Source organism: Thunnus maccoyii, chromosome 24 (genome assembly GCF_910596095.1).
Source record: "Thunnus maccoyii chromosome 24, fThuMac1.1, whole genome shotgun sequence".
Classification (NCBI taxonomy): Eukaryota; Metazoa; Chordata; class Actinopteri; order Scombriformes; family Scombridae; genus Thunnus; species Thunnus maccoyii.
In genome coordinates, this window is record NC_056556.1 from 18158379 (window position 1) to 18183455 (window position 25077).

At 39.7% G+C, this 25077-nt stretch overlaps 1 protein-coding gene across 3 annotated transcripts in view; it reads left to right on the forward strand.

Moving 5' to 3' along the window:
* Nucleotides 1-25077, forward strand: part of LOC121892095 (double-stranded RNA-specific editase 1-like) — a 72147-nt gene that overhangs the window by 38930 nt on the left and 8140 nt on the right. For all 3 annotated transcript variants that reach the window (XM_042404899.1, XM_042404901.1, XM_042404898.1), the window contains 4 exons: nucleotides 15170-15244; nucleotides 17766-18700; nucleotides 23061-23175; nucleotides 24633-24801. In XM_042404899.1, the coding sequence (XP_042260833.1) occupies nucleotides 15241-15244; nucleotides 17766-18700; nucleotides 23061-23175; nucleotides 24633-24801 (1223 nt within the window). In that variant the 5' untranslated portion in view covers nucleotides 15170-15240. The remainder of the gene's footprint in view (nucleotides 1-15169; nucleotides 15245-17765; nucleotides 18701-23060; nucleotides 23176-24632; nucleotides 24802-25077) is intronic.

The window sequence follows — 25077 nt, forward strand, 5'->3', positions numbered from 1 at the left end:
AGGGAAGAAAAAACAAAGTTCTAGCAAAAAAATGTATATTAATTTTTTTGTCTTTTCTTTAATCTTTGTTTTTTGGGGGAAATACTAGATAATTTCACCTCTTTGGGCTTTGATCAGTTAATAAATGAAGCCATCTGAGAAGTTTAGTAGTGAAATGTAGACATCTAAAACATGACAAGATGCCCTAACAAGACATTACTTGTTTGTAAGGGGTCACAAGCAAAAGGTTAAGAAGCACTGCTTCTGAGCTTAACTTGTAATTATATCTGTCAAAAGTGCAAAATATCTGTCAAGTAGCATAAAATGGAAATAATCAAGTAAAGCACAAGTACTTACTTAGTTACTTTCCACCACTGCTGCAGTGTCATTTACAAGTGATTTCACGATTCAGAATGATGTGAGTACACTGGTGTTTTAATGAGTAACCACACCCAGTCTAATAAACCTCATGGTGTGTGTGTGTGTGGTCAGAGGTTCAGCAGACTTAAATCTTTCAGCCCATAGACGCCAGTGCAGCCATGTTTTTTTTATCCATGAAAAGAGTGGATTTACGCCTTTCTTTCAAAAACAGTAAAAAAAAAAAAAAGCAGTTCTTCTTCTGCACACTTTTACAGCATTAATATCAAGCGTCTAACCGCACTAGACTTCGGTCAAATAAATAAAATAATTTTCTTTCATCACTTAGTAAACGTCAGACATACATGTATTCAGCCTCTAAGTGAGCCTGGTTGAACATGTGTCTGGCTCTTGAGGCACGGACCGGCACTACAGCTCTGCTCAAGTCATTTTCTGTTCCATCCTGCTTCATTGGCTCCGTGCATGATTGCAAATGGCTGCTAATATTTTCACTGGCTGCAAAACTCAAGTGCACTTAATCCTCACATTAATTCAAATTTCAGCTATCACCACAAAAAGCCAAAGCAGCAGGTGCACCGTGATTTTTCATCTTTTTATACCACTCGGGAATATACAATTTAGCCTGAACTGTTATTCATGGAAAGCGGGGTAAACAGTATTAATGTTTAAAAGAAATGGAGCCATTGTACATACTTTGCATGCAGGATGAGTAAGAACCCCATCATTTCCGTGTCCCTGCTAAGCGGGGTGTTGTGAGATGAACTGAAGTGTGAGTTTAATCTACTGGGAGCAAAAGTGAATTTCAGACGAGGTATAAGCCGATGTGCTCTGTGAGGCGTGTACAGCACGCTGCCGCTAAGGGATGTGTCTGTCGGCCCAAAACCGCAGCCGCAGATATCTGTCTGGCAAACAGCCGCCGCTCTGTGATGTGGAGGAGTTGATGCAGCCCCCCCCCCCCCCCCCCCTCACTCCCACCCCCCCACCTCCCCTCACCCTCCTCCCAGCTCCGACTCCCCCCTCACCCCCCAGCTGGGGTTTGGCCTGAAGCTTTGCTGATAACCCAGGCTCTCCCCTCAAACCCGGAGACTCAGGGTTGTGAGCTCTGCCTGGGGCTCTGACACACACACACACACACATACACACATCTCTTCTCCACCCCCACTGTCCATCAAAATGCCCCATCAGGCAGGCACAGAGGAGGCAACACCATGAAGGGCACACTGATGATCAGTTTTACTAATATTGACTTTCAATTTAAAAGCAGATTTAAGGCAAGATTTAATTTAAAATACATCCATGTTATCTGCTCCATCAGATCATCTCATCTGCCTTCATTTATTAACCATATTTGTCCATGTTAAGTTCTCCTGTCAGGTGTCAAATCATGCGTGTCAACAGAAAGTGATTAATTAAAACACTCTCTGAAGATTCCCACTAACTGTTCACATGACTGCTGCATAAAATGATAAGATGACTGGTTTCCAGTACTGCACAGCACTGGTTTAGGAACTCATGCTGTAAATAAATACATAGTACCTGCAGTCAAAGTGTGCAGGAGTTTATCACTTTTGTTCAAATTTTATTTAATTGAAAGTACAGAAGTAACTTATTATGAAACTTATCATTAACTACTTTATATACTATTGAATTCACCTATAAATGTATTTTATGATCTCTTCATATTTTTGGATGAAACTTCTCACTGTACAGTCTCTACTCTGAAGTGTAGAGGAGTGGGAGCATAAAATAGCAGAAAATGAAAGTTGTTACTCAAAACTATACTTAAGTACTTGAGTAAGTGTACTTGGATACTTTCCAGCACTACCCGCATAGTTGTTAAACTGATTCTCTGCAGTTCCACTAGAGAAACATTTCACCTCTAAACTTCTTACCTGCTTTCATTTAAATAACTGTTTAAGGCCCAAAGAGCTAAAAGTATGCAATATTTTACCCCCCCCCCAAAAAAAGAGAGAGAGAGCAAAGATTAGAGAAAATACAAAAAATGTACACAAATTTGTGTAGCAGAACTTTTGTTCCACCTTCATTAATCATCTGAGGTTTATCTTGTGACCTTTGGATCCCATTGATTGGGATCCACTACCCAACTGTATCTAAAGTAGATAAACTACTAAATGTTACTCTTGTAGTCCACATTGTAATATTCTTTTTACATTCAGATTCTGCTCATTCTGATTGGGTTAGGGTTAGTATCTATTATATCTATTGATATGTGGATGAGTATTTTTATAACAGCAGTGAAACTCTTTATGTGCTTAAAAAAGCTGCATTCAGCAGAATTACATCTTTTCCTCAAAGACAAACATCGCTTGCCAACTAAAACGGCAGATTTCTACACCAATATGTGATATATTTTAATCACTATTGTATTTAAATCATCTGTCTTGAGCGGAAAAATCATTCCTGTGTGGTATCGGTCACGGATTTTACAGAGCAGTGTGTACAGCCTGCAGTGATAATCTGCCTCCCTCGAGCAGCTGCCATTTACTGATTTGGGAAAGAATTCAGCTGAGTTTCAGTCACATGAAGGTCTAAAGGTTTGTGGAATTTTTTGAATCTTTGGATCAACAGCTTTGGTCCATGACTCACTCCAAACCCTGAATCTAAATGACCACTGTGTTCATTAACTGTCAAGAGTTTATCACAGCGCGGAGTGGACAGTCACTCTGAAGTATGCACACATACTCTGCTTGTTAGGCATTAGTAGACAGCACCAACCTTCCACCCTCCACCTGCCTTGTCCATCAGCCCCCCGCTCTCGCTAATCCCGACGCCGTGGGGTGTGAAATTCAACATCAGCCTCGAGCTTCCCATTCCTCCACCCCTCCTCTCTTTCTCTCTCTCTCTCTCTCTCTCTCTGGGAGATAGCGCAGGACCTGGCCTGGCCTTGACTGGGGTGAGGAGAACAGTGATAGCCATCTGTTGTGCGTGTCGAGTCCAGTGATGCAGAGAGAATGGGGTGGAAGGGGGTCAGTGAGTGCGAGGGGGAACCTGAAATCTCTCACGCCGACCTTCTGAGACCTTCTGAAAAATTTACAAAATGACTGAATGCCAATACACTCGGCACCGGCAAAGTCAAAGCCCACCACCTTAGTCCACCTTGTCAGAGGAGATATTGTTAGACAGCTGTGACACGGGCAGTGAAGCCATCAGAGTTCACATTTTAAATATGTAACTGATGCTCTTGTGCAGAGCGACTTTCAGTGGCTGTAAAGGCAAAATTAGCTTCATTTTGTAGAGCAAGAAGTAGTGTTAGAAACAGCTGGATGTGGTTAGAAAGGTAAGGAACCCCGAGGTAGTGAGTAGTGTTTGAATACTGAATTCAGAGGTATTCACCCAGTCAGAGACCTTTTACAGTAATGACTGCAAATTAATCTTTAAGCTTCAAAAATCACCCTGAAGCCTGTCAACAACTTTGACATGGAGTCAACATCAAATGTGTTTTTTTTCTTGCGTGAGTAGTCTCCACTATAAATGCAATGCATAGAATTTTACAATATTTCAATGTCTGAATATATGATCTGTGTTCAAATTGTGTTTCCCTGATGCACAATGCAGACCAAGACAGCAGGATTGAAATTGGTGCTATCAAGCATGTGTATGTTGCATTTGATATTTGCTCAGTTGTACTGCTTTACAATAGGACATGTGGACAGTTTCAGTATCTGACCTTACAATGTGAGTTTAAAGGGGACATATTCTGCACATTTCCAGGTGTATGTTTTTAATCTGGACCTCTACTGGAATATCTTTGCATGATTTACAGTTCAAAAAACTCCTTATTTAACTCACACTGACCCTTTATGCAGCCCCTCAGTTCAGCCTCTGTCTGAAACAGGCCGTTTTAGCTCCTGTCTCTTTAAGGCTCCCCTTCTGATGAGCCCACTCTGTTCTGATTGGACAGCTTCCGGAAGCTGCATCTCAGCCAATTTTTGTCGGCTCAGGACACTACGTAAACAAACAGTAGTAGTAGGATTTCACTTCTTCTTCTCATTCTTTACTCAAAATGTCAACTTCTCAAATACTGTACATGTTCGAGCTGGAATCCGATCCGAAATATGAGAGTGAGCAAAAATCTTGGGAACAACTAAGGCTACGGCATAGATGGCCATTTATGGGCATGCACAATGATGGTGTGCTGTTAGACCCTGGAGTGCACTTCTATATCACTGCAGCAAGTTGAGAGGTAAAACCACTTACAAAAACAAGATTTTCAGGAAGTCTTAAGTTACTCTTTAACTAAAGCACCAGAGCTTCAGTCAAAACTGGTTTCTTTTAACTATATTACTCATCTTTTAGTGGTTTCAGTTGCTTTAACTTAACCAAGCCTTAACTATAGAGGTAGCAGATCAGAAAACACTAGTATGGGACATTTTGGAAGGTTTGCCTGTTAATCATTGAGGTATAAGAAATACACCCTCCATCATCTCTAAAGTTGTTTTATTTTACATGTTGATCTCTTTAGCTAGCAGGATAGTCACCATTACATTCAAGAGTTAACTATATTTTATGCAGACTTGCAGCCTCACTATGAGGACAGGATGTTTGTGCTGTTGGCCTGACCCACTCTGAAATGATTTTCAAACATAAGCTAGCCGCTCCTTAAACCATAATTCAACACATGCCAAATACAAACTTTTTAATTTATGCATCTATAACCCCTTGAGCTACCTGGGAAAACAATATAATCCACATAGCTTGTCAACTGAGCAAAAAGGTGAAAACATTAAAGTGAGCGGATTTACCACTGTAAGAAAATAGTATTCCCATGGGAGAACATTCCAACTCCACTGGTTCTTCAGCATGTGTGTCTCCATGTCCCAGTTGACCACCACAAGCAGAGCTTTCACAAGCATGTAGTCAGCAGCAATTTTCAGGCCCAGGAGGCCCAGGCTACCTGCGATAGCGTTAAATGAAAATGAGAGTGTTTGCCAGGGGAACAGTGGGGAAGAGGGAGAATAAACTGGCAAAGTTGCACAAAATGGACAGCAGACAGTCCTGAGGCTGGCAGGGAAAATGTATCATCGCAACCTATAGGCATTCACTTATTACAGCTGCAGTGAAATCATACAACTGTTTACATATCATTAAGGGTAGGTTTAGATCAAAGGCTGCTTCATACCAATATGGGTCATCAACGAAGTACATTTTGTGCACATTTTTGCTGTACAGTTATACATACCTTATCCTTTAAAACGTGACAAAAGGGCTTGTTATTTGAAAAACTAGAATGATTAATCAATTATCAAAATAGTTTGCAATTAATTTAATAGTTGGCAACTAATCGATTAATCGACTAATTGTTGTAGCTCGATTTTTTTATAATAACAATGTGTCAAGTGTCAGTGTGTAATGTGTTGGTCGTGGCTTGAAGTGATGAACCTACAGAGAATTATCAACCACTTTGCAGCTCCTCTTGTCTTTACGGAGCTTTATAGTGAGTTTCAGCTCATTGTGTAGCTGTCCGGCTGCCACTTTACTGTTTTGGTTCACTCTCAGTGCTTTCACGGTGTCGTTTTTAGCCGTTTTCAAAGAAAAAGCTCTAAAAACCCACTGTGCACTACCTGCTCAGCACCAAACAGCAAACAGACACAGTTAGCTGTGAGCATTTAGCAGCTAAAGAGCCAGATATTTCCCTCAGGAGTTGTTAGAGAGCAAAAAACAGAGTGAATATTGGACTTTCATTCATCAGATGGAAAGAGAACTGTTTGCTAACACATTGGCTCTTGAGAATATATTTCAATTGATGTGTTTACAGCTAAAAATTGAACAGTAAGCATCAGGATCAGAGTTCAGGGGGTAGCGGTCACTTCAACGTCAGACTAGAAGACGGCTTGACAGGACTGACAGGTGTCAGGAGCACGGTTCAGCAAACAGAAGGGGAAGAATGTGGGACTAACAACTACATATTCAAATTTACATATTGTATCTTTTGAAGAGTGTAGTGATCTGCTACATCCACACCTCAAATGACCTTGAGCTAAATACATGAGCTTATTTCATAAGTGCCTCCTGTGGTTGTTCGCCCTGAGGCTTCATTTTCAATGCACTCTTGAAGCATTCTCTCTCTCCGTCTCCACTGTAGTATATGGAAGTATATAATCCACTTAATTGCTTTACCTTCAGGAAGGCTGGCACTTCTCCTTGGCCCCCAGTGGAGAGGGCACTACAGCAGTTTGAATAGTTTGCTGTCAGCAGCACAAATGTCTCTGGGAGGGGGGGCTGTGTGGTGGTCTGCATGGAAGCCCTGTTGGTTAAGTGACTCGCATTAGCGTGTGGAATTGCTACAGCATTTGCCCGGGCCCCTGCAGCTACCGCCGGGGCCACGCAGCAAATTAAAGCCGTCATAAAGATTTCACAGAGTCCCCGTGAAAATGTTAGAAAGATGGCTGGAGCCAGCAAGTGTCCTTGGGAAGCAGTGAGGAATTTATTTGCTCTCGTTCAGCAGAGTTGCTGCAGCACAGCTAAATTACGGGGCTGTTTTAAAACTGTATACAGAGAGACAGTGAAGAGGAAACCACCTTAAGTTACTTGAAACACTTTTTAAATCATTACAATCATTATAATAAGTGATATTCTGTATTTTTCCTCTTGTCAACAAATTTTATCTGCGCCTATGAATTGATCTACTTGCAAATACGGTGTGGGTATCAAAGCCTGGTATATCTTATTCCTCTGTGCTGTAGAGCTCAATTATGGTCCAAAAACTATTTAAAACACATCAGTGAGTCACACTGTTGCATTGGATGACATGATCCTTCTTTACCATGAACACACACACTGTAGTTTATTTTGACTCGATCCCACACACACCGTCCCGCTGCCAGAAACACTCGCTAGAGCACCAAATGTGGATTAATCCACCACTGAAAATAGTTCCCAAACGAATGCACAATCCTCCTGTTTGAGTTTCATAAAAACTGAGCAGCTGTTTTAGGAAATTACTGAGCCTTTATTACATATGAAACTTAATTTGTTCCGCAGACAATATTCAGAGATTAAGATTTTATGTATGTGGGGAAACATGTTACACTTACAGTACATATGTTACACTTTGCAGGATTTTTATGCCCCATTTCTAAATTTAGCCCACAGGATTTTTGTGTATTTATCATTGGTTTTTGACAGGATTATATTTTACATTCATTTGGCAGACTTTTTCAAAGCAACTATTTTTTCCCCATATATACTATACACACAGATTGGGAGAAATAAAGGCTTCAGTATCTTGATTAAATAAACTTAATCTAACAAATTTACAATGAATCCCAGACTCATTCTGAGCAGGTTTTGAGTCTGTACTGTGTTCACAAGTGACCAAATGATGTGTACAACAGTCAGCATGCATACTAAAAATCTCTTGATGTTTGAGTGTGTTAGTTATGTACATCATGCACTGCACAAAGGAAATGGAGGAGCTACTAACGGCTATGAAAAATGTCTATAAATTGAAGGCGGTGGTGAGACGGCTACAAAAGTATTACATTTTTAGAAAAACATTTTTTCCTTTGTTGGGTTCGTAGTACACATATATTGTGTCACACTATGATATTTAGTGGATAGTACATTTTGTCTGTAATTTGTATGTTGGTGGAATTAAGACACAAGTTAACAGGTTTTTCCATTTAAAAATATATTGAATGATATTAGATGAATAAATGTGTCAGTGTGTATATATACAATAATCATCCAATAAGCTAATATATAATATAATATTACACACATATTTTTCTGAATTATGATTACTGTACTTTTACTTTTGATACTTTAAGTACATTTTGCTGAGATTTTTAATGCATGGCTTTTACTTGTAATGGAGTATTTCGTAATTACAGTATTGCAGACTTGATAGAAAGGAATAGGTGTTCATACTGAATGTGTATTGATCCCAGTGTCTCTTTACCACATTGTTAACAAGATCAAACTTAACCATGTGTTTTTTAGCTGTATGTATTCTCACTGAGGTTGTAAATAAACCACAGCTGTGTATGTGAATGCGTGTGTGTGTGTGTGTGTGTGTGTGTGTGTGTGTGTGCTTGTTTGTGTGTGTGTGTCACCCGCTGCTTCCTGTGATTAAATAAAATGGTTTTGCAGTTATGTATTAGGCAGATTCTGTTATGATTTTCTTATAATCTGCTGCAAATGTCACATTTCCATGCAGCTCCAGAAGCCTGTGAAAAGTGAATTTAAAAGGAGAAACTTCCAGAGGCGGGTTAATAAGCTTTCTGTTTGTACCTTTCAAGCTGAAAAGGTCACACAATGATACTGTTGAATTGAGCAAACTTGAAATGTCTTTTTTTTGAGATACTTTTGTTCACAGTCAAAATGTCACATTTTAACTGTGAATTACATTTACATTCTAGTACAATACCACACTGTAGATTGTATTATTTGATGTAGGGCTGCTTAATTACAGAATTGAAGCCCTATTCAGTGTTTTTAACACACTCGCTAAACTAATGTTTTAATTTAATGATAAACAACCGTTTTCCCATCTGATGAGACAGAAACTTCCCTCCAAGGTTTCCAGGTTTCTCCTCTCTGTCCCCCTCTCATCCACCATCTCATCACCTCTCTCTGGCCTATCAATATGTCACACCCTGGTCCGTCAGGGTCCAATTTCTGCACATCTCAAAATGTCATTTCATGGGGAGAAAATGGAGTTTGTGTGTGAGAAAAGCGCAGCGCTGCCGGCAACATTCAAGGAAGTTTTTTTTTTCTTCTCTCTGCATCACATGTTTGAGGCCTTCGTTTTTTTTTTCTCCCCTCGCTGTCTGCTTCGCCTCCAAATCGATCCATCTGCATTAGGCCACCAAAAGAGTTCTCTGACAGCTGTTTTCACATCTTTTTCCTCTCAGGCTATGATTGTAACTTGCCTCAAGCACCAGAAAAAAAGGCTCCAAAATCCATTTATCATTGTCGGTGCAGTGGCTAGTTACTGCTGATGGCCAGTGTCCAAATTCTCTGTCCTTCCTGACGGGTTTCCCGAGGGCTACACAACAGGCCAAGTTCATGTTACTGAGAACATGAACTGAAAGATGTGTGTTATTTCAATTTCTTTACATACAGGAATGAGCAACAAAGCACTGATGCAAGGTAGAGACACTACACAGTTAATAAGACCAATTGATTTAGCATGCTTTAGTCTGTTAACAAATGAATCATTCTCCACAGCCTCCCATCACTTATCAGATGGATTTCCTTTCCAGGCAGCCATTGGTTTCAATTAATTTCAGTACACTATTAAAATGAACTTGCAGGGACATGAAACTTGCAATAAATATAAAGTTTTCTTTGACAATGTTACTTAAGGGGGCTTTATGTAAGATTTTTAGTTCAAAACATTCAAAAATTAACCAAAATTAGACATCTATGTATTGTGTTGCAGAGATATCTACTGAAGTTAGCATGCTAACCAGCTAGCTGCTCCTAACCTTGTTCAAAATGTGCATAGCGTCTGCCTCTTCTCCTCAGTGTGTAAATGTGCGAGGGCTGTTGCGGTTTGTGTGCTTCGATGCCTGATCTGAGGCAGGAGTGTGTCGGAGCGTGGAACTAGGCAGCGTAAATAGATTTTTATTTATTTTGTCCTGCTTGTCTGATAAACAGATTTTCCATACGACATGGATGGTAGGCTACGGATTTCTTTAATACACATGCCACTTCCCATTCCTGCTGGCTGTTTATCCTCCACAATCTCATTTTCTTTCCAATTTGTTGATGGCGCTTTGTGTTACTGCTCAACAAACAATGTTCCACATATATACGTACATATGAAACAGTGCATATTAAACTACTGTCTGCATCCGTAGCAAATGCCAAGAAGTCACCATAACGTATATGAGAATTAGACTGTAAATAATGAGGTAAACAAGGTTTTTGAATAAACACAATACAGTTTTCAAACCCTCCAAAGTTTCTGTTTCTCTTCTTGCCAACATCATGTGGTGACAAACCTTCCTGATAACTACATTTGTTGACATTTTACTCCCTCCAGAGTTAATTTTCTGCTTCCATTATCTTGAGAAAGGCAACCTAAGCCCTGTTCTCCTTCCACCCGTCTCACACAATAGAACCCGAGAACCCTGATAACATTGTCATTTTTAATGTTTGGAGCCACACAGCTGAGTGGCAGCGGGGCAGAAGGCCATATCTGCCAACAGAGGAGCGATTATAGAGACTGGAGCCTTTCCTGTCAATCCCATTGGCTTGGAGCTGTGCTGTGTTCTTCTTCCAGAGGAAAGCTGATTAGCCATTTCATTGAGTCTAATTGAGGTCCTCTCACTTGTAGCTGAGTATAGCAAACAATGTGAACCAACAACTTCTATATATGGAGTTCCTGCAGGGACAAAAAAGCAACCTAGCTTCACAGAATTTTATAAAAATAGGCTGAACTGAAGATGAAGACAAACTTAGCTAATGGGTTGAGTCACTCCACATCAAATTTTCTTGTCATGAGGAGTACTACTCAGCCTGGAGAAGTCAAATTAGAGCTAAAACAATTAGTTGATTCATCAAACCATTAATGACATAATGAGCAAATACTTTAATAATTGTTTCTGATTGTCTAAGGGATTTATCAACAAAAATGTAACCTGATTCCAGCTCCTCAGTTGTGACAATTTGCTACCTTCTTAGTCTTATGTAATAGTAGAAAACACTGAATATCTTTAGGCTTTGAAGTGTTTGTTGGGGAAAAAAAAGTTGTCATTGGCATTTTCCACTATTTTCTGGACCAAACAATTAAACAATCAATTATCTGTAGCCTTGGAAACTATTACTTAAGTCACACAACTTAAAAATCCCCTCCAGATAAGTTTTGAGATATATAAAAATATTCTGATTTGATACGCACAAAAATGTTTTATTACCCCCTTAAAATCTCCTTCTCTCTCACTGAAAAATCCAACCTCTAAATGTGTAAATATTGTTGATTTCAGAAGTTGAACTGCTGGACACAAGATGTCTCCTACTTCACTGTAAAGTCCATTCTCAGTGTTTGTGCACTGGAGGCTTCAAGTTTCCACATCACACTTGTGTAAGTTGCATATTGGACCAGGATTGGTTCCAAACTAGCTGTGAGTTGATGTCAGAAATCATGCTCATAGGCATATGTGTGATTGAAGGTGAGCACAGAGAAACTTTCCCTCTACAGTGGATGAATGTGAAAACACAAATGCATCATTCTGCACAGGGAAGTTCAAACATCACAGTGAGGTAACAATAAGAAAAACAAATTTTCTGAGTGGAGGGGGACTTTAAATTATGTCGACTTGCAGCCTGGTATACAAACAGCAGGCACAGAGTTTGAACAACATGAGTGTTTAGCAAGCAGAGAGGATCTAATGAAAGATGCTATTACATTGCATTATGGGAAGTGTTTTTGGATCTTGGCCCATACTGGGGATTAAAAGTCAGGATAGCTCCACATTTGCTGCTTTGATTTTCCCTTTACTCAGAGGGTTGCTGTCCATGGTGCTGAAATCTGGTTCTCGTATGCTGAAGCTTATTTGAGGAGCTACCAGAGCTGTTGCTCTTTCCCATCTGTCTTTACATGTTTAGTGAGGTTATGATTGTTGTCTTATTTAAAAAAAATATTTTTTTTCTTCCACTTGTCAGACATGAAACAAACTCAGATGCTCCTCTATATCAGTGGATAGTCAAAAAGCACTTTTTGTTCTATGCATGCCATCGTTTGCCAGAAACCCCACATAATTTTTGAGCAGCGCAGCCGGACGGAGGAGTGAAACCCTGCCGTCATCTTCATCTCTCCACAGCCACCATAATTATCATGTAATTTCTCTCGGCCTCCGTTTGTTTATTTATGTCCAGGGTTGGCACACTGAGTGACAGCTTCCTGATTAGACTGGAGGAAATAATGGCAGCTCAGTGTCTCTTATCGGCCTGAGAGGCGAGTACCTGTGTCTGACAGGAGTAGCTCTGGGCAGGGTGGGGGTGGAGGTGGAGGGGGCTAGCTGAAGGGGACAATAAGCTTCGGTGATGAGTTGTGACATGTGAGCAAAGGAGGGGAATGAAGCTGGATTGTTTCTAACAGGACAATATCAATGATAGATATATTATAACAAAAGGTTTGTAAAGAAGTACACCATCAACTATCATGGCTTGATGAAAGAGATGACAGTGAGCAAGCCAATGTTTACCTTCACAGATCTTTTTTCAACTTTCTTTGATAGCATCGTGCTGGGCAAACATCAAAAATCATAGAAGATGAAACAATTACAACTTTTCAATCTTTTATGATCTATCTAGCAGTTTGGTTAAATAGCTTGTTTCATGTGATTTTGCTATCAAATGAATCCACATGAAAGCTTTGTTACCTGAGAAACATCCAAGCAGTGTTATCTACTCTGAGTCTTTTTATGAGCAAAGCTTCAAATATACTTCGTTTAGCTTAAATGATGTGTTACTGCTACAGATCTGCTTGAATAAGATTCAACATTCAGCTATGTAAATGTTTTCATAACAGGCACGTAGTTAAAAATAAAGATGAATAAGTACTTTATAATCAGAACATAATATAATATTTGTATAGCTGAAACAACACATTTAAGGTTAATCAATTCATCATTCTAATTTAATTGAATTCATTTAATTTTTGCAGGATAAATTAAGTATCAGTTCTGCTTTTCAGGCAGCCCTGGGGACATATATTAAAGACAAACTATGAAACAATAAGACTATTAAAATATATCAAACAGTGGTTAACAGTCTACACAGTCAAGTGTACATGGACAGAAAATTAAAAACAAGGTTGAGTCACTGAAACAGCCTGTTTCAGACAGATCATGCAAAAATATTCCAGTAGAGCCCTAGATTAAAAACATAGACCTGGAAATGTGCAGAATATGTCTCCTTTAAGATCCTTTGCTTCATAAGTCAGATCAGCAACAAGGTTGAGTCATTTTTCAAGGAAAAATGCCAAATGGGGATTTGCTACATTCTGTTACAATTTTACTATTATCTTTCATAAAATATACTGTATTATGCCAGTGGCCAGTAATCCTGATACGGCCCTTTTATGAATATTCCACCTACTATCTCTGGTTATCTGGAAATCTCTGGAGAGGACACAGACACTGACAGCCCCAATAAAATAGTACTTATAAGACAAATATCATAAACCCACTGTTGAGTAGCTATATGATAAATGAAAACTAATATAATCATAACCACAAGGTATGAATACAATACTGATAACAGAGAAACACTAAAAAACAAAACTCTTGTCAAGCACACTTTTATATGTTGTTGGTAACTTTCCAAATATGACCACCAATTTGACTGTGACGACTTGCTTCGTGTTTCTTCTTTCCTGAGCTATGTGAAATCAAATAAAACCAAAATGCTTCAGAAAAGTTATTTTCATTTCCAAATGTTCAGCATGTCATATGGAATGAATAAAAAGCTGTTAGAATATGAGAGTTAGTCAAACGTATCAGTCCCAAAAGACTGCTCAGGCTTCTCTGGGTGCTGTCTGATGAATGTTAATGTTTCACCTGCCAGTTAGTGTTTGTGCTCTCTGCCAAGCTGGTTTGCAGTGAGCAAATTTCCCTGCATTAGGATTTGTCTGTCTGCTGCTGTGTGGTTATATAAACAATATTATAATTTATTTCTTCAAACCAAAGTTGTGTAGTGCTTTACACAGCGAAAGCATCGTAAAAAGAACAATGAAATATTTAAAGTAAAGACAGAATTATAGAAGAGAGGAAAGCATGATAAAAAACAATAGGAAGGCATTTGCATAAAAACACGTTTTAAGAATTGATTTAAAAGGCTGACAAATCTTGCAAGGCTGATATTGAGAGGTACAGAGTTCCACAACTGCAGGACCTGGATAACAAAGGCTACTGATACAGTTAGTATCAGAAAAATTCGTTGATTAATTGATTAGTTAGTCTTTTAAGCCCTTCATCAATCAAAAATGCTACAGGCTCAGTAATTCTCCAATGTGAATATTTGCTGCTTTTCTCTGTTAATATCAGTGTAAACTTAATATCTTTTGGGTTTTGGACTTGTGGTCAGAACAAGAAATGCCACCTTAGGCTCTTTTTTTGTAATAATTCAGTTCATTGAAGAAATAATCAATTTCTTATTATTCAAACATAAAAACAATCATTCGTTTAATAAAGGGTTGTAGAATCTAAGAATTTTGCTATTGTACTAAATGTTTTGTAGAAACATATTAATAGTGTTTATTCATATTCCCCAAGGTGATAAATAAGATGTTGCCATGCTGGTCAAGAAGACTCTTTGTGGCGGAAAAAGCTGCAGTTTGCCACAGCAGCTCCCTCTATCATCTAAACCTCCTCCTCATCTGCTATTATCAGTGACTACATTTACATGCACAAAAGTTTCCAGTTTTCTCCCTCATTCCAAAAAAGACAGTATCCTACTAAGCTGTTTACATGGCTAATGAAAATTAATATTCCACTAATATTTACATGTAGAAGGTTTTCAGGGTTTCCTTCTGCTCCAGTGGGAATGGGAATCACAAGATATCTTCAGATATCTGCATCTCAGAATATTGTCAAATTTGGAATGATAGTGGAATATTAGTGCGCATGTAAACATAGTAAATGTTGATGACCAAGGTTTTTTGTTCATGTATATTTATAAGAGGGACTAGCTCTCAGCAAGATTTTTCATCACTGGTCGGATTCTTCAAGAGTTCCCTCAAACAGCAGAGCCTTTTCCACCAAATCTAACCGTTTGCTTTAAACAGTCATTTCCTTGAAGTGTCTCTTATTAAACTTGGTCAAATTTGTGTTTCCTCTAGGTCGAGTAGGAGCCCGGCCACTTCGAAACCAACAGAGGCTGCTCACTATTGAGAGTGGCGAAGTTGAAAGCATGAGTGAGTCCATTTTTCCATTTCAAGTCTATAAAGGTTATTGATATCTGTGTGGTTTTCTTTTTGTACCTTTTATAAAGTGTATTTTTCATCCTCCAGTATAATTAGATTTTTAATTACTTTTTTTGTACCAGAGAATGACACTGGTTCCAGGTTTTATATGTTCTGCATGTACTGTACTGGGTGCTGTACTGGGAAAGGGAATAAATATCCCTTGTGCACCACTATTATCCTCTAGGTCTGTCCTTGAAAATGTACCATCCAATTCCTTTGGGCAGCTCAGGAGGCAGGATCAGAGCTTAATCCCAGGGTCAGGGTGTATCCACTGTGAGATTTCAGTCCATTTTGATGGCAGGTTCTAAGCTTGTCCTCTTGCTCTCAACAAAAAAAGCTCCTTAAAGTCCCCTGAGAGCCACCTCCAGATTTGAAACATAGTTCTATTTCAGCCTAAAACCACCTGACCCAGGATAAGCCTCGATAGGACTTTATGGAAACGATGGATATAGCAAGGCTCTAAGAGAAGTTAACATGCATAGAAAAGCAAACAAAATCAAGCTTTACTTTCATTTGACACCATTCATGTGTCAGTATTTGCTTTTTTCAAGGCTGATGGTTTATTCACAGGGAAAGGATGCTTGGCTTGATAAGTTGGCTGTTTATTTGCAAAAATGATACGATCAAGCATCAGGCTGCGATGGCATTCCATTTTCAAGAGAGAGTGGCTCTGGCTCTTTGTCAGGGTAGAAGGAAAGCTCGAAGACATGAGCCAGATAGCCAATTTGGCATTGTGATGCGGACTGCTGCTGCTTTACCCCAACGCTAACTGATGGGGCCTCTTTACACACTTCATTATTTGTGTTCGGACAGCAGAAATCCTGTCCCTGTTTGGTGTGAGCCAAAGTGAAACCAATCGGGAGAACATGTGGATTATGTCTGGCAGCCTATGGAAGATTGGTCGCAGGCTGATGATGGGAGTAGTGAAGGTTGTTCAAGGGCTTTTTGCTAAAATTCTAAACAAAAAGTCATAGAAGAAATCAAATATAATGCCAGGCAACCATTTAGTACTGACCTTACAAGTGGACATACCCCTCATGTTGATTATGTTATCTTAACAGTTTCATTGAGGAAGTTGGCAGCTTGTAATCGTGTTGTGAAGGTTGTCAAAGGCTTTGTGATGAAGTTATGAACTGAGATAGTGGCAGTGAATCGCTTTTCATGGGACAAATCAAATCTAAGACACGTTTAGACCCTAACCTTACAGTTGGATTCCGTCAGTTTCATGAAGACAATTTCTGTTTCTGCTTGAAGTGAATATTTTTGCTTGCCGAGCTGCAGCACTGGCTGTTCCAGTGGAGTAACAATAACAGTATGTTCCCTTTTCCCCAGCAGACCTATAATCACTCTCCCTCTCTTGTTGCTCAGGGCATTATCTACTATTGTGTTTTTCATGTTTGAGTTTCGCCCCCCTCTCGCATGCTTGTTATTTACTTTGCATAGTCGACTGTGCCGTGACTGAACGCCCAACTCAACTCTGTGCAATTGGTTCGGAACGTAGTGATTCAAAATTCATATTGGCATGTTTACAGCCTAATTTGTCTTACAGTTATCACAAAATTCTGTCAAGTTATATACTATAGAGAGGAAACAACTACTGTAGTGTCTAAACTGTGGTTTATTTAACTGGTTGGCATAGTTTCTAATTTCTGACAGGAGTAAGTATTTTGTATTCATACCCAAATTCAATGTAATGTACAGTAGCTGTTGGTTTTTCTGTCTCAAGTGGCCCTATTTAACCAATCAAATGCTAAGAGTTAATATAATTTCTCTGGTATTTTTCTTCAGGCTCAATTGAAATGCAGAATTATTTTGGGAAAAGTTGACAACCTTGTTTGCAGCCCCATCTTCCCCCACATCCCCTCTAAACCTGCATTTTATAGGATTGTTTTCTGTCCTGAGCACCGAAAGGAGTAACCTATCGAGCTTTTGCTGGAGGATGTTATAAATGGAAATTTACATTAAGTTCCATCGGCTTTGTTAACAGGGCCTGGTGATATGTGTTCCCAAAACACAGAAGATCTTTCTGAAAAGATATTTAAGAAAGAGTACATTTTGAAAAAAATCAGTTTGAATATTTGGAGGATGGTACTGCAACAAATATCATGCATATTAAAACTTAGTCATACTTGTACTTTGGTAAAGGAAATATGAAATGTTGAACTTTTTATTGCTTAAATGTAATTTCATCTAAATTTTCTCCTAGTGCTGTACATACCTGACCTATTAGTCTTTATTGTGTGTTAGCTAATGTTATGGTTGTCATAAGTTAATGTTAATCTGTTCAGAATACATCTGTACCAATATAATTTATTGTCACTGTTTTCATTCTAATATCACCATAAAAGTATTGATTAAGGAACACACATCACTTGTTCAGTTGCAAAGAGAGATAAAGGAATCTCTAAATTTTACATTTACAAGATCCTGCAACGAAGGCATTGTAAGTTACTCTTTCTGGGCACCGCAGGTTCATGCAGCACAGATGTTAAGGAAAATCGGAACTTGGACAACCTCTTCTCCAAAGAGGGGGTTGCAGCTGAGTCTGCTCAGCTCCCCAATGGGAGTGCTGGGGGTGGGAGGAAACGTCCCTTAGAGGAGGGCAATAATGGGCATACACATTCCAAGTACAGGCCCAAGAAGCGTAAGAAAGTCCCTGGGCCCATTCTGCCTAAGAATGCCCTTATGCAGCTGAATGAGATCAAGCCGGGGCTGCAGTACAAACTGCTCTCTCAGACTGGGCCGGTCCATGCACCTGTCTTTGTGATGACTGTGGAGGTCAATGGGCAGCTCTTCGAGGGTTCAGGTCCTACCAAGAAGAAGGCCAAGCTGAATGCAGCAGAGAAGGCCCTGCGCTCCTTTGTCCAGTTCCCCAATGCATCTGAAGCCCACATGGCCATGGGTCGGACTCTGTCTGTCCACACAGACTTCACTTCAGACCAGGCTGACTTTCCGGACATGCTCTTTAATGCCTTTGAGACATCCACCCCAGTAGATGACCCATTTTACCTCGCTTCCAACAGTAACGGTTCCTTCAGCTCATTGGGAATAGAGTACCCATTGCTACCCTCCCCCGTCCCCAACCTGGTCCAGGCCCCCTTACCTCCAGCCCCCTCCACCTTCATCTCCCCAACAAGCGGCAAGAACCCTGTCATGATCCTCAACGAGCTACGGCCCGGCCTCAAGTATGACTTTGTGTCGGAGAGTGGGGAGAGCCACGCCAAGAACTTTGTCATGTCTGTGAAGGTAGATGCTCAGAACTTCCAGGGTTCTGGGCGGAATAAGAAGCTGGCCAAGGCCCGGGCTGCCCAGGCTGCTCTGTCTGCTCTGTTTAACATGCAGCTGGATCAGGCACCATCACGACAGCCAATACCCAGAGAGGGACTGCAGCTTCACCTGCCACAGGTAAGCATGTTGGAAGGTAAATGACTACTGAAATACCTCATTATTTTGTTGATTACTGTGTTGAATCTTGTTTAAAGATATGCTCAATGTAAGGACAGGGTGCAGAGTTAATGGTAGCATTGCAGGAGGGTTACTTAAGGTTTGATCATATGGGACACCTTTAGCAATGCAGCATGAAACTTCTTTTTATCTATTTTCAGTTTTTATATAGCTGCTCGCTATTACTCACTTGGTTTTGCATCCCCTGGGTGCTACAAGCAAATATACAGTATCAAGCTTATTATGTTTGTGTCAGACAAAAAAAATAGTAAAAAAAATAACAGGGCTCATGAGGAAGTAAGCAGTTTCTTAGTTTCCCAGTTAGCAACTTTTTAAGTTCTGTTCCTGTTTTCCCAAAGCATAAAATGACTAATAGGGGCTATTAAATGTTACTACTATAAAAAAATACATAACTTTACAAAAGAAAAGAAAAAAAGACATAAGATTAAAGCCAAGGAAGTGGTTTTGTTGTTCGCTCCAAGTTGTCTGACGACTCATCCAGATCTTTGGTCATTTACCAAACAGATAAATAACTGATGCTCAAAAAGCTTGTATGCACTGTATTCTTTGTATCATTGCATCATATGTATACACAATACTGAGTAATTATACTGGTAGCTACTATACGTACTACTTCTTTGAAAAACCTTGTAAAAAACCACACAAAAATGCAGATTGTTTGTTTCCCTTCAGGGCCCATAAAGGTCTGAGAGATATGTTTATTGAAGGGTTTAGGGATTTTAATCTTGTGCGCACAGGTATTTATGGCACTTCATTAACATCCATCTAAACCTACTGTCTGACACATCCAGTCTGTTCTATATATACATCAACTGAAAAATGATCAGTGTGTGTTGCACTTAAATCTGCAAAGTCCTTCCATCAGTTAAGCCTGTTGTCCAGTAAAATATGAAGTAGAGGACCTTTGCTGTGGGCAGTCCAGTGTTTTTGTGCCAGAGCAGCACTTCATTTTTTAATAGTATGACATTTTGAGGTGAGATTAAAAAAAAAAAATCAGCTGATTCTCTCCATCTCTCATTTCATTTAATTTTCATTTATTTTGACTCAAGACCATGATCATATGGTATGGAACAACAGAACATACAAATAATAACAAAATGATAGTACAAGTGTTACTTAAAGGTATAATATGTAATTATTCCACATTAAATTGTCTAAAAACAACTAGACCTATGTTATATAAACCCAGAGAAATCTGTAATTTAATCAAAGTAATGGACCGTTTCATTTGGTCGCATGTCAATGGCGTCATACCTCCTCTACCAAAGAGTAAACACGCACAAGATGCATACGGCGGCGCTGTGTTTGTCCGCTACAATGGCGTCTACCAAAGAGTAACTTACACACATACAAGATAATACATCGGCGTTGTGGTTGTTCCACAGAAACTGTTATAAACTGACTTTTATTCAGTTTTAAGCCACATTTTCATGATAAATTTAGGTCGCTTTTAACTATACCTTTTAGCCGGAAGAAGGATTTTAGTCATTGGACGTCTGGATCTTAAGTTATCAGAGACATAAACTGGGCAAATGTTAGCAGCGGCTCGGCTAACAGCAGCTCGGCTAACAGCCCCTCCAGGAAGTCAGGTGGTAGCCAAACATCGTCGGAGAAATATTAAATTTTTAGGTGAAACAGCTTTAATTAGTATCTTTAATGATTTTAATCTGCGTGTACGTTTGTTTTCGGATAGGAGGAGACCTCTGCGGATAATTTGGCTCCAGGGAAAAACCGACCGAATGTCTGGATCTTACGTTATAAGAGAAACAAACCGAACAAGTGTTAGCAGCAGCTCGGCTAACAGCCCGTACCAGACGTCCGGTGGTCGCCGTACATCGTCGGAGAAACACTGATTTTTTTAGGTGAAACAGCTTTATTCGGTGTTTTTACCTGTAATCTCCGGTCCGTTTGTTCTGGAGAGGAGGAGACCTGTGCGGGTAGTTCGGCTTCCGGTAAAAACATCCCGAATGATTCACACTGGAGTAATCCTATCCCGGTGAGGCTGGTTATTTCACACATGGATGAGAGAACTGGATACAGCGTCGGAGACGGGGCCCCGTTCATTCCTGCGAAAGTTGCTCAGTGGCGCATGAAGCAATAAAAAATCGACTTCCCGGTATGAAAGCACCCGGATCTTCCGCATTGCGGCCCATAGAGCATGCGCACTAGTGACTTCCGCTGACCGAGTCGCCTACTTCCGGTTTAGCCCTCCGGCTAACTTGAATGGGGATAAAACATTTCAATCATTCGGCTCTTCTAGGCTTTTGAAACGTGATCGGACCAAACGGATTTAATTCTGATAGTGAGACAAGTCAATTCGGGGGATTGTGACGCTCAGAAAAATTTATCCGCTGATTTACAGACGTCTCTTTCACAATGTAAGTCTATGGGGAAAAGTCTTTTTGGGCCAGTGTGCGTCACATGACGTTGTAATTACACGGTTTGGCCGCTATGTCAAATTTGCTTCAAAGCCTGGCGCTCTTCCTGTATCCAGTTCTTTTTATACATCCATGATTTAACAACGAAGACAACGACTCCCATGATCCCTTGCTACTTCACACCGTCATCACACTCCGTCTTTTGTTATTGTTTTGATTGAGAGACCCCTAGCGGCTGAAATTACATATTGTGCGTTTAAACAATGGAAGGACATTCTTCAAAAAGGTACTTAATTCACAAATAACTTTTAGCTTATCTGATTGTAATAATAAACATAGATGGGTGGTTTAAATAATACTTTGGCAAGTAACTTTCTCTATAATTCATTATGCTTACATTCAAACAAAATATGAATGTAAGAATGAATATTATATTCATCTCCCAGACGGCCGTCATTACAAAGGTTGCACATCCTCTGATTCCTATTCAGCCCTTCATATCTTCCACTGAACTTGGGAATTCTGGTGTTGTTCACCCTTAAATTACAAGTAGCCTGTCTGTACTTTTGATTTTCATTCAACAGATACTTTTCCAGTTTAAGCTCTTGTTTAAATGCCACATAAAGATCACACGTTGTCATACTTTTGAGCTCATTTGCCACTTCTGCATGAACTGAGCCACATCTGAAACATGACAAAGAGACACAAGTACACACAGATTTTTTGTTAAGAGCTTTACAAAAGTTTTTATATATATATATATTTTGGGCGGCATTATATGCCTTTATTGTAGAGACAGTGGAGAGACAGCAGGAATTGAAGGGAGAGGGTGATGGGGTTTGACATGCAGCAAGGGTCTGCAGCTGGATTGGGACTGTGGACATTGCGGTTATATGTTATGCATCTTAACCAGTAGGCTACTGGGGGCAGGCCCACTGGTTTACTCTTTGATAATGCAGTGTAATTTAGTAGCTTATCATTATGTTATTTTATGTAAAAATATATGTAGAAAGTACAACATTTCCCTCAGAAATGTAGTGGATTGAAGTATAAAGTAGTATCAAATGGAAATACTCAAGTAAATTACAAATACCTTAAAGTTGTACTTAAGTACAGTACTTGAGTAAATGTACAAAAGCATCTGTAACTTCAGCTTGCTAGTGTTCAGAGCTTTCAACTGCATCTCATAAAGAACTCATCGTTTTGCGATCGGTAAGGAGACTTGAGTAACGTTTCAGCAAAAGTATCAAGATTTCAAATGAAGTCCTCAGTGTCTTCAAAAGACAAAAACGGAGCCGTAACAACACGAGAAACGCATGAATGTCGTCAAATATGGATAAAATATCTGTCTGAAAGAGGCGGCGTCCTGTTTGATTGTGTGCCACAAACACCTTGTCAGATCTCGTCTACGGATGTCATCGCTCGTGACCAACCTGACAAAGTCTGATTGAAGATGGAGAAGTTCAATACACCGGGAATCTATTTACACATGAACTAATCCTTGCCTCTAATCCCTGCATGCTGATAACAAAGCCGCTATCTTAATTACCATCACCCTCTGAGTGCTATTCAAACACTGCTGTTCATTATACCAGACTTTCCAAGTCAGTCTGCTTTAGTTACAGAGGAGTCAGTGAAGCAGAGGATTTGACTGTTTTAAGCTGCTAAGATCCCTGCCTGTCATTCACACCAGTGCAGCGCTGCCTAATTGAAATATTCAGTAATAGTTTCAGTGCAGATAAGAAGAGCTTTCATCCCACTTTTGCATTGTTGTCTTCTGCTATTAGGTAGTTAGTATTACAAAAAAAATCTCATGAAATTAAAATTTCAAACTTCTTTGTTTCAAAGAGTTCTATCCTATTTTATATCATCCCACCGTTTTGCTTTATGTGTAATTCATATCCACATTTTTGCCACCTCAGGTCCTCGCGGACGCCGTCTCTCGTCTGGTCGTCGACAAATTCAGCGAACTGACGGACAACTTCACGTCCCCGCACGCTCGAAGGAAAGTCTTGGCAGGTGTCGTCATGACAACAGGTATTTTTTTTTGTGTGTGTGTGTGTCCCTTTTACTCCTGACAGACCTTGAGTCAAACAGTTGCTGTAGAAAATATTCAAACCCTTATCCAAGAAGCATTTAGTAGCTCTAAGTGTGTCAGCGATGCAGAAAATGTCAAGAGGATTGGATACTGGAACACTGCAGCTGTGCATTTACATAGAGTCAAGTGATTAAAGAGATGTTTGCTGCGCATGTTTTTCCACTAAATGTTTCTATACTCTTTGAATATTGTATCAGCAGGGACCTGATTCAGCTGCATTAACTTATTCTTTGTATTTTTATGTAAAATATTCAAACTAACCCAGCTATGACCCCAGCTTTCCTTTCACACAGACCATAAAGGCATTCTGTCACTCTGTGAGTTTTAGAGTCAAACTAAGTAACAACAGAAAGATGCTTAAAAAGTCTTTTTTTTTTTCCTTGTATAGAAAAGTTTGAGCTTCTTTCTGAAAAGCTAAAACATGACACCATACTTCTGTTCTGGACAGTAAAATGTGAGTGTCAATTTAATACAACGGTTATTTTGATAGGGTTCGCCAACTACAGCTCCCATAAGTCTATAAAGTGCTACACACATCAGCAGCGCCACGTAGCCGCGCCGTGTCATTTGTGTCAGCAGACACCTTACAGACAGTAGAAGTAGTCCAGGTAGCCAGAATGTGTCAGTCTGGGGAGTGATTATGAAAGAACTGCTGCTTTTCTGTGTGTTGACTCTGGGGAATTAGCGGTGGTTTAGCAAATATCAAAACCTCATGGGCACAGCAGGATTGTAGCTCCTGGGCTTTTTGGTTTGTGCTAAATGTATTCATTACAAATTTGTTTGGGAATATGCACCAATAAATGACATATCTAGTTCAGGTACACTCCACAAGGGAAACAATCAAAAGTCAAAAAAAGGTTTCACACTTTTCACAAATCTCTCTTTTTATTAACTTACATGGCTGAGCACAGAGACAGATGTTTTGACATAGATGCTTTCTACAGTGAGAAAGCCTTCTGATTGGTCTGTTCTGTACACACAAAATCATGTCTGTCTGTCCTGGAAGTGGGATCCCTCTTCTGTTGCTCTTCCTTTTTTTAGGGAGTTTTTCCTCATTCGAATTGAGGGCCTAAGGATAGAGGATGTTGTAGCCCCCTGAGGCAAATTTGTGATTTTGGGCTATACAAAATTGACTTGACTTGAACAACTCAACTAAAAAAATCTCCCCTTTGACTCAATTTATATACGTGTAGAGACGAGAGGGAAAAAGAGAGGTATTACACCTTGTTTCATCAGTCGACGGACCACTCACGATGGAACCCCAATATGTAACAATAAGAAATGCATGATAGATAATAATAAATAAAAGAATCCATAAATAAATCCATCAATCTGCAATAAAAGACTCCCTCCATTCAGGTTTAACTGAGCAGATGATTATTGTTTTTCTGTTCAGGTACAGATGTGAAGGAGGCTCAGGTCATCTGTGTGTCCACCGGGACCAAGTGCATCAACGGTGAATACATGAGCGACAGAGGTCTGGCCCTCAACGACTGCCATGCTGAGATCGTGGCTCGTCGGTCCCTCATCAGGTACCTGTACTCCCAGCTGGAGCATTTCCTCAGGTGAGTCATCTTGTGGTATGCCTTAAACAAAGCTGGATTACTTTACATGAAAATAGAGATCTCAGAAAGGGAAGTCTAGGAGAGTACAGTGTATCAATGCCCTGGACTTCTAAAACTTAGTTGACTGAGTGAAGGCAACATTTCAGGCACAAAGCTCTTTACATTCTTCTCGTCAACTGGTAAAACAAAAAAAAACAAAAACTGAATGATATTTGATGATCATGTAAAAAAGAGTTGAAATACACAAGGGGTAATGGAAGTGGCCAGTCAATAACT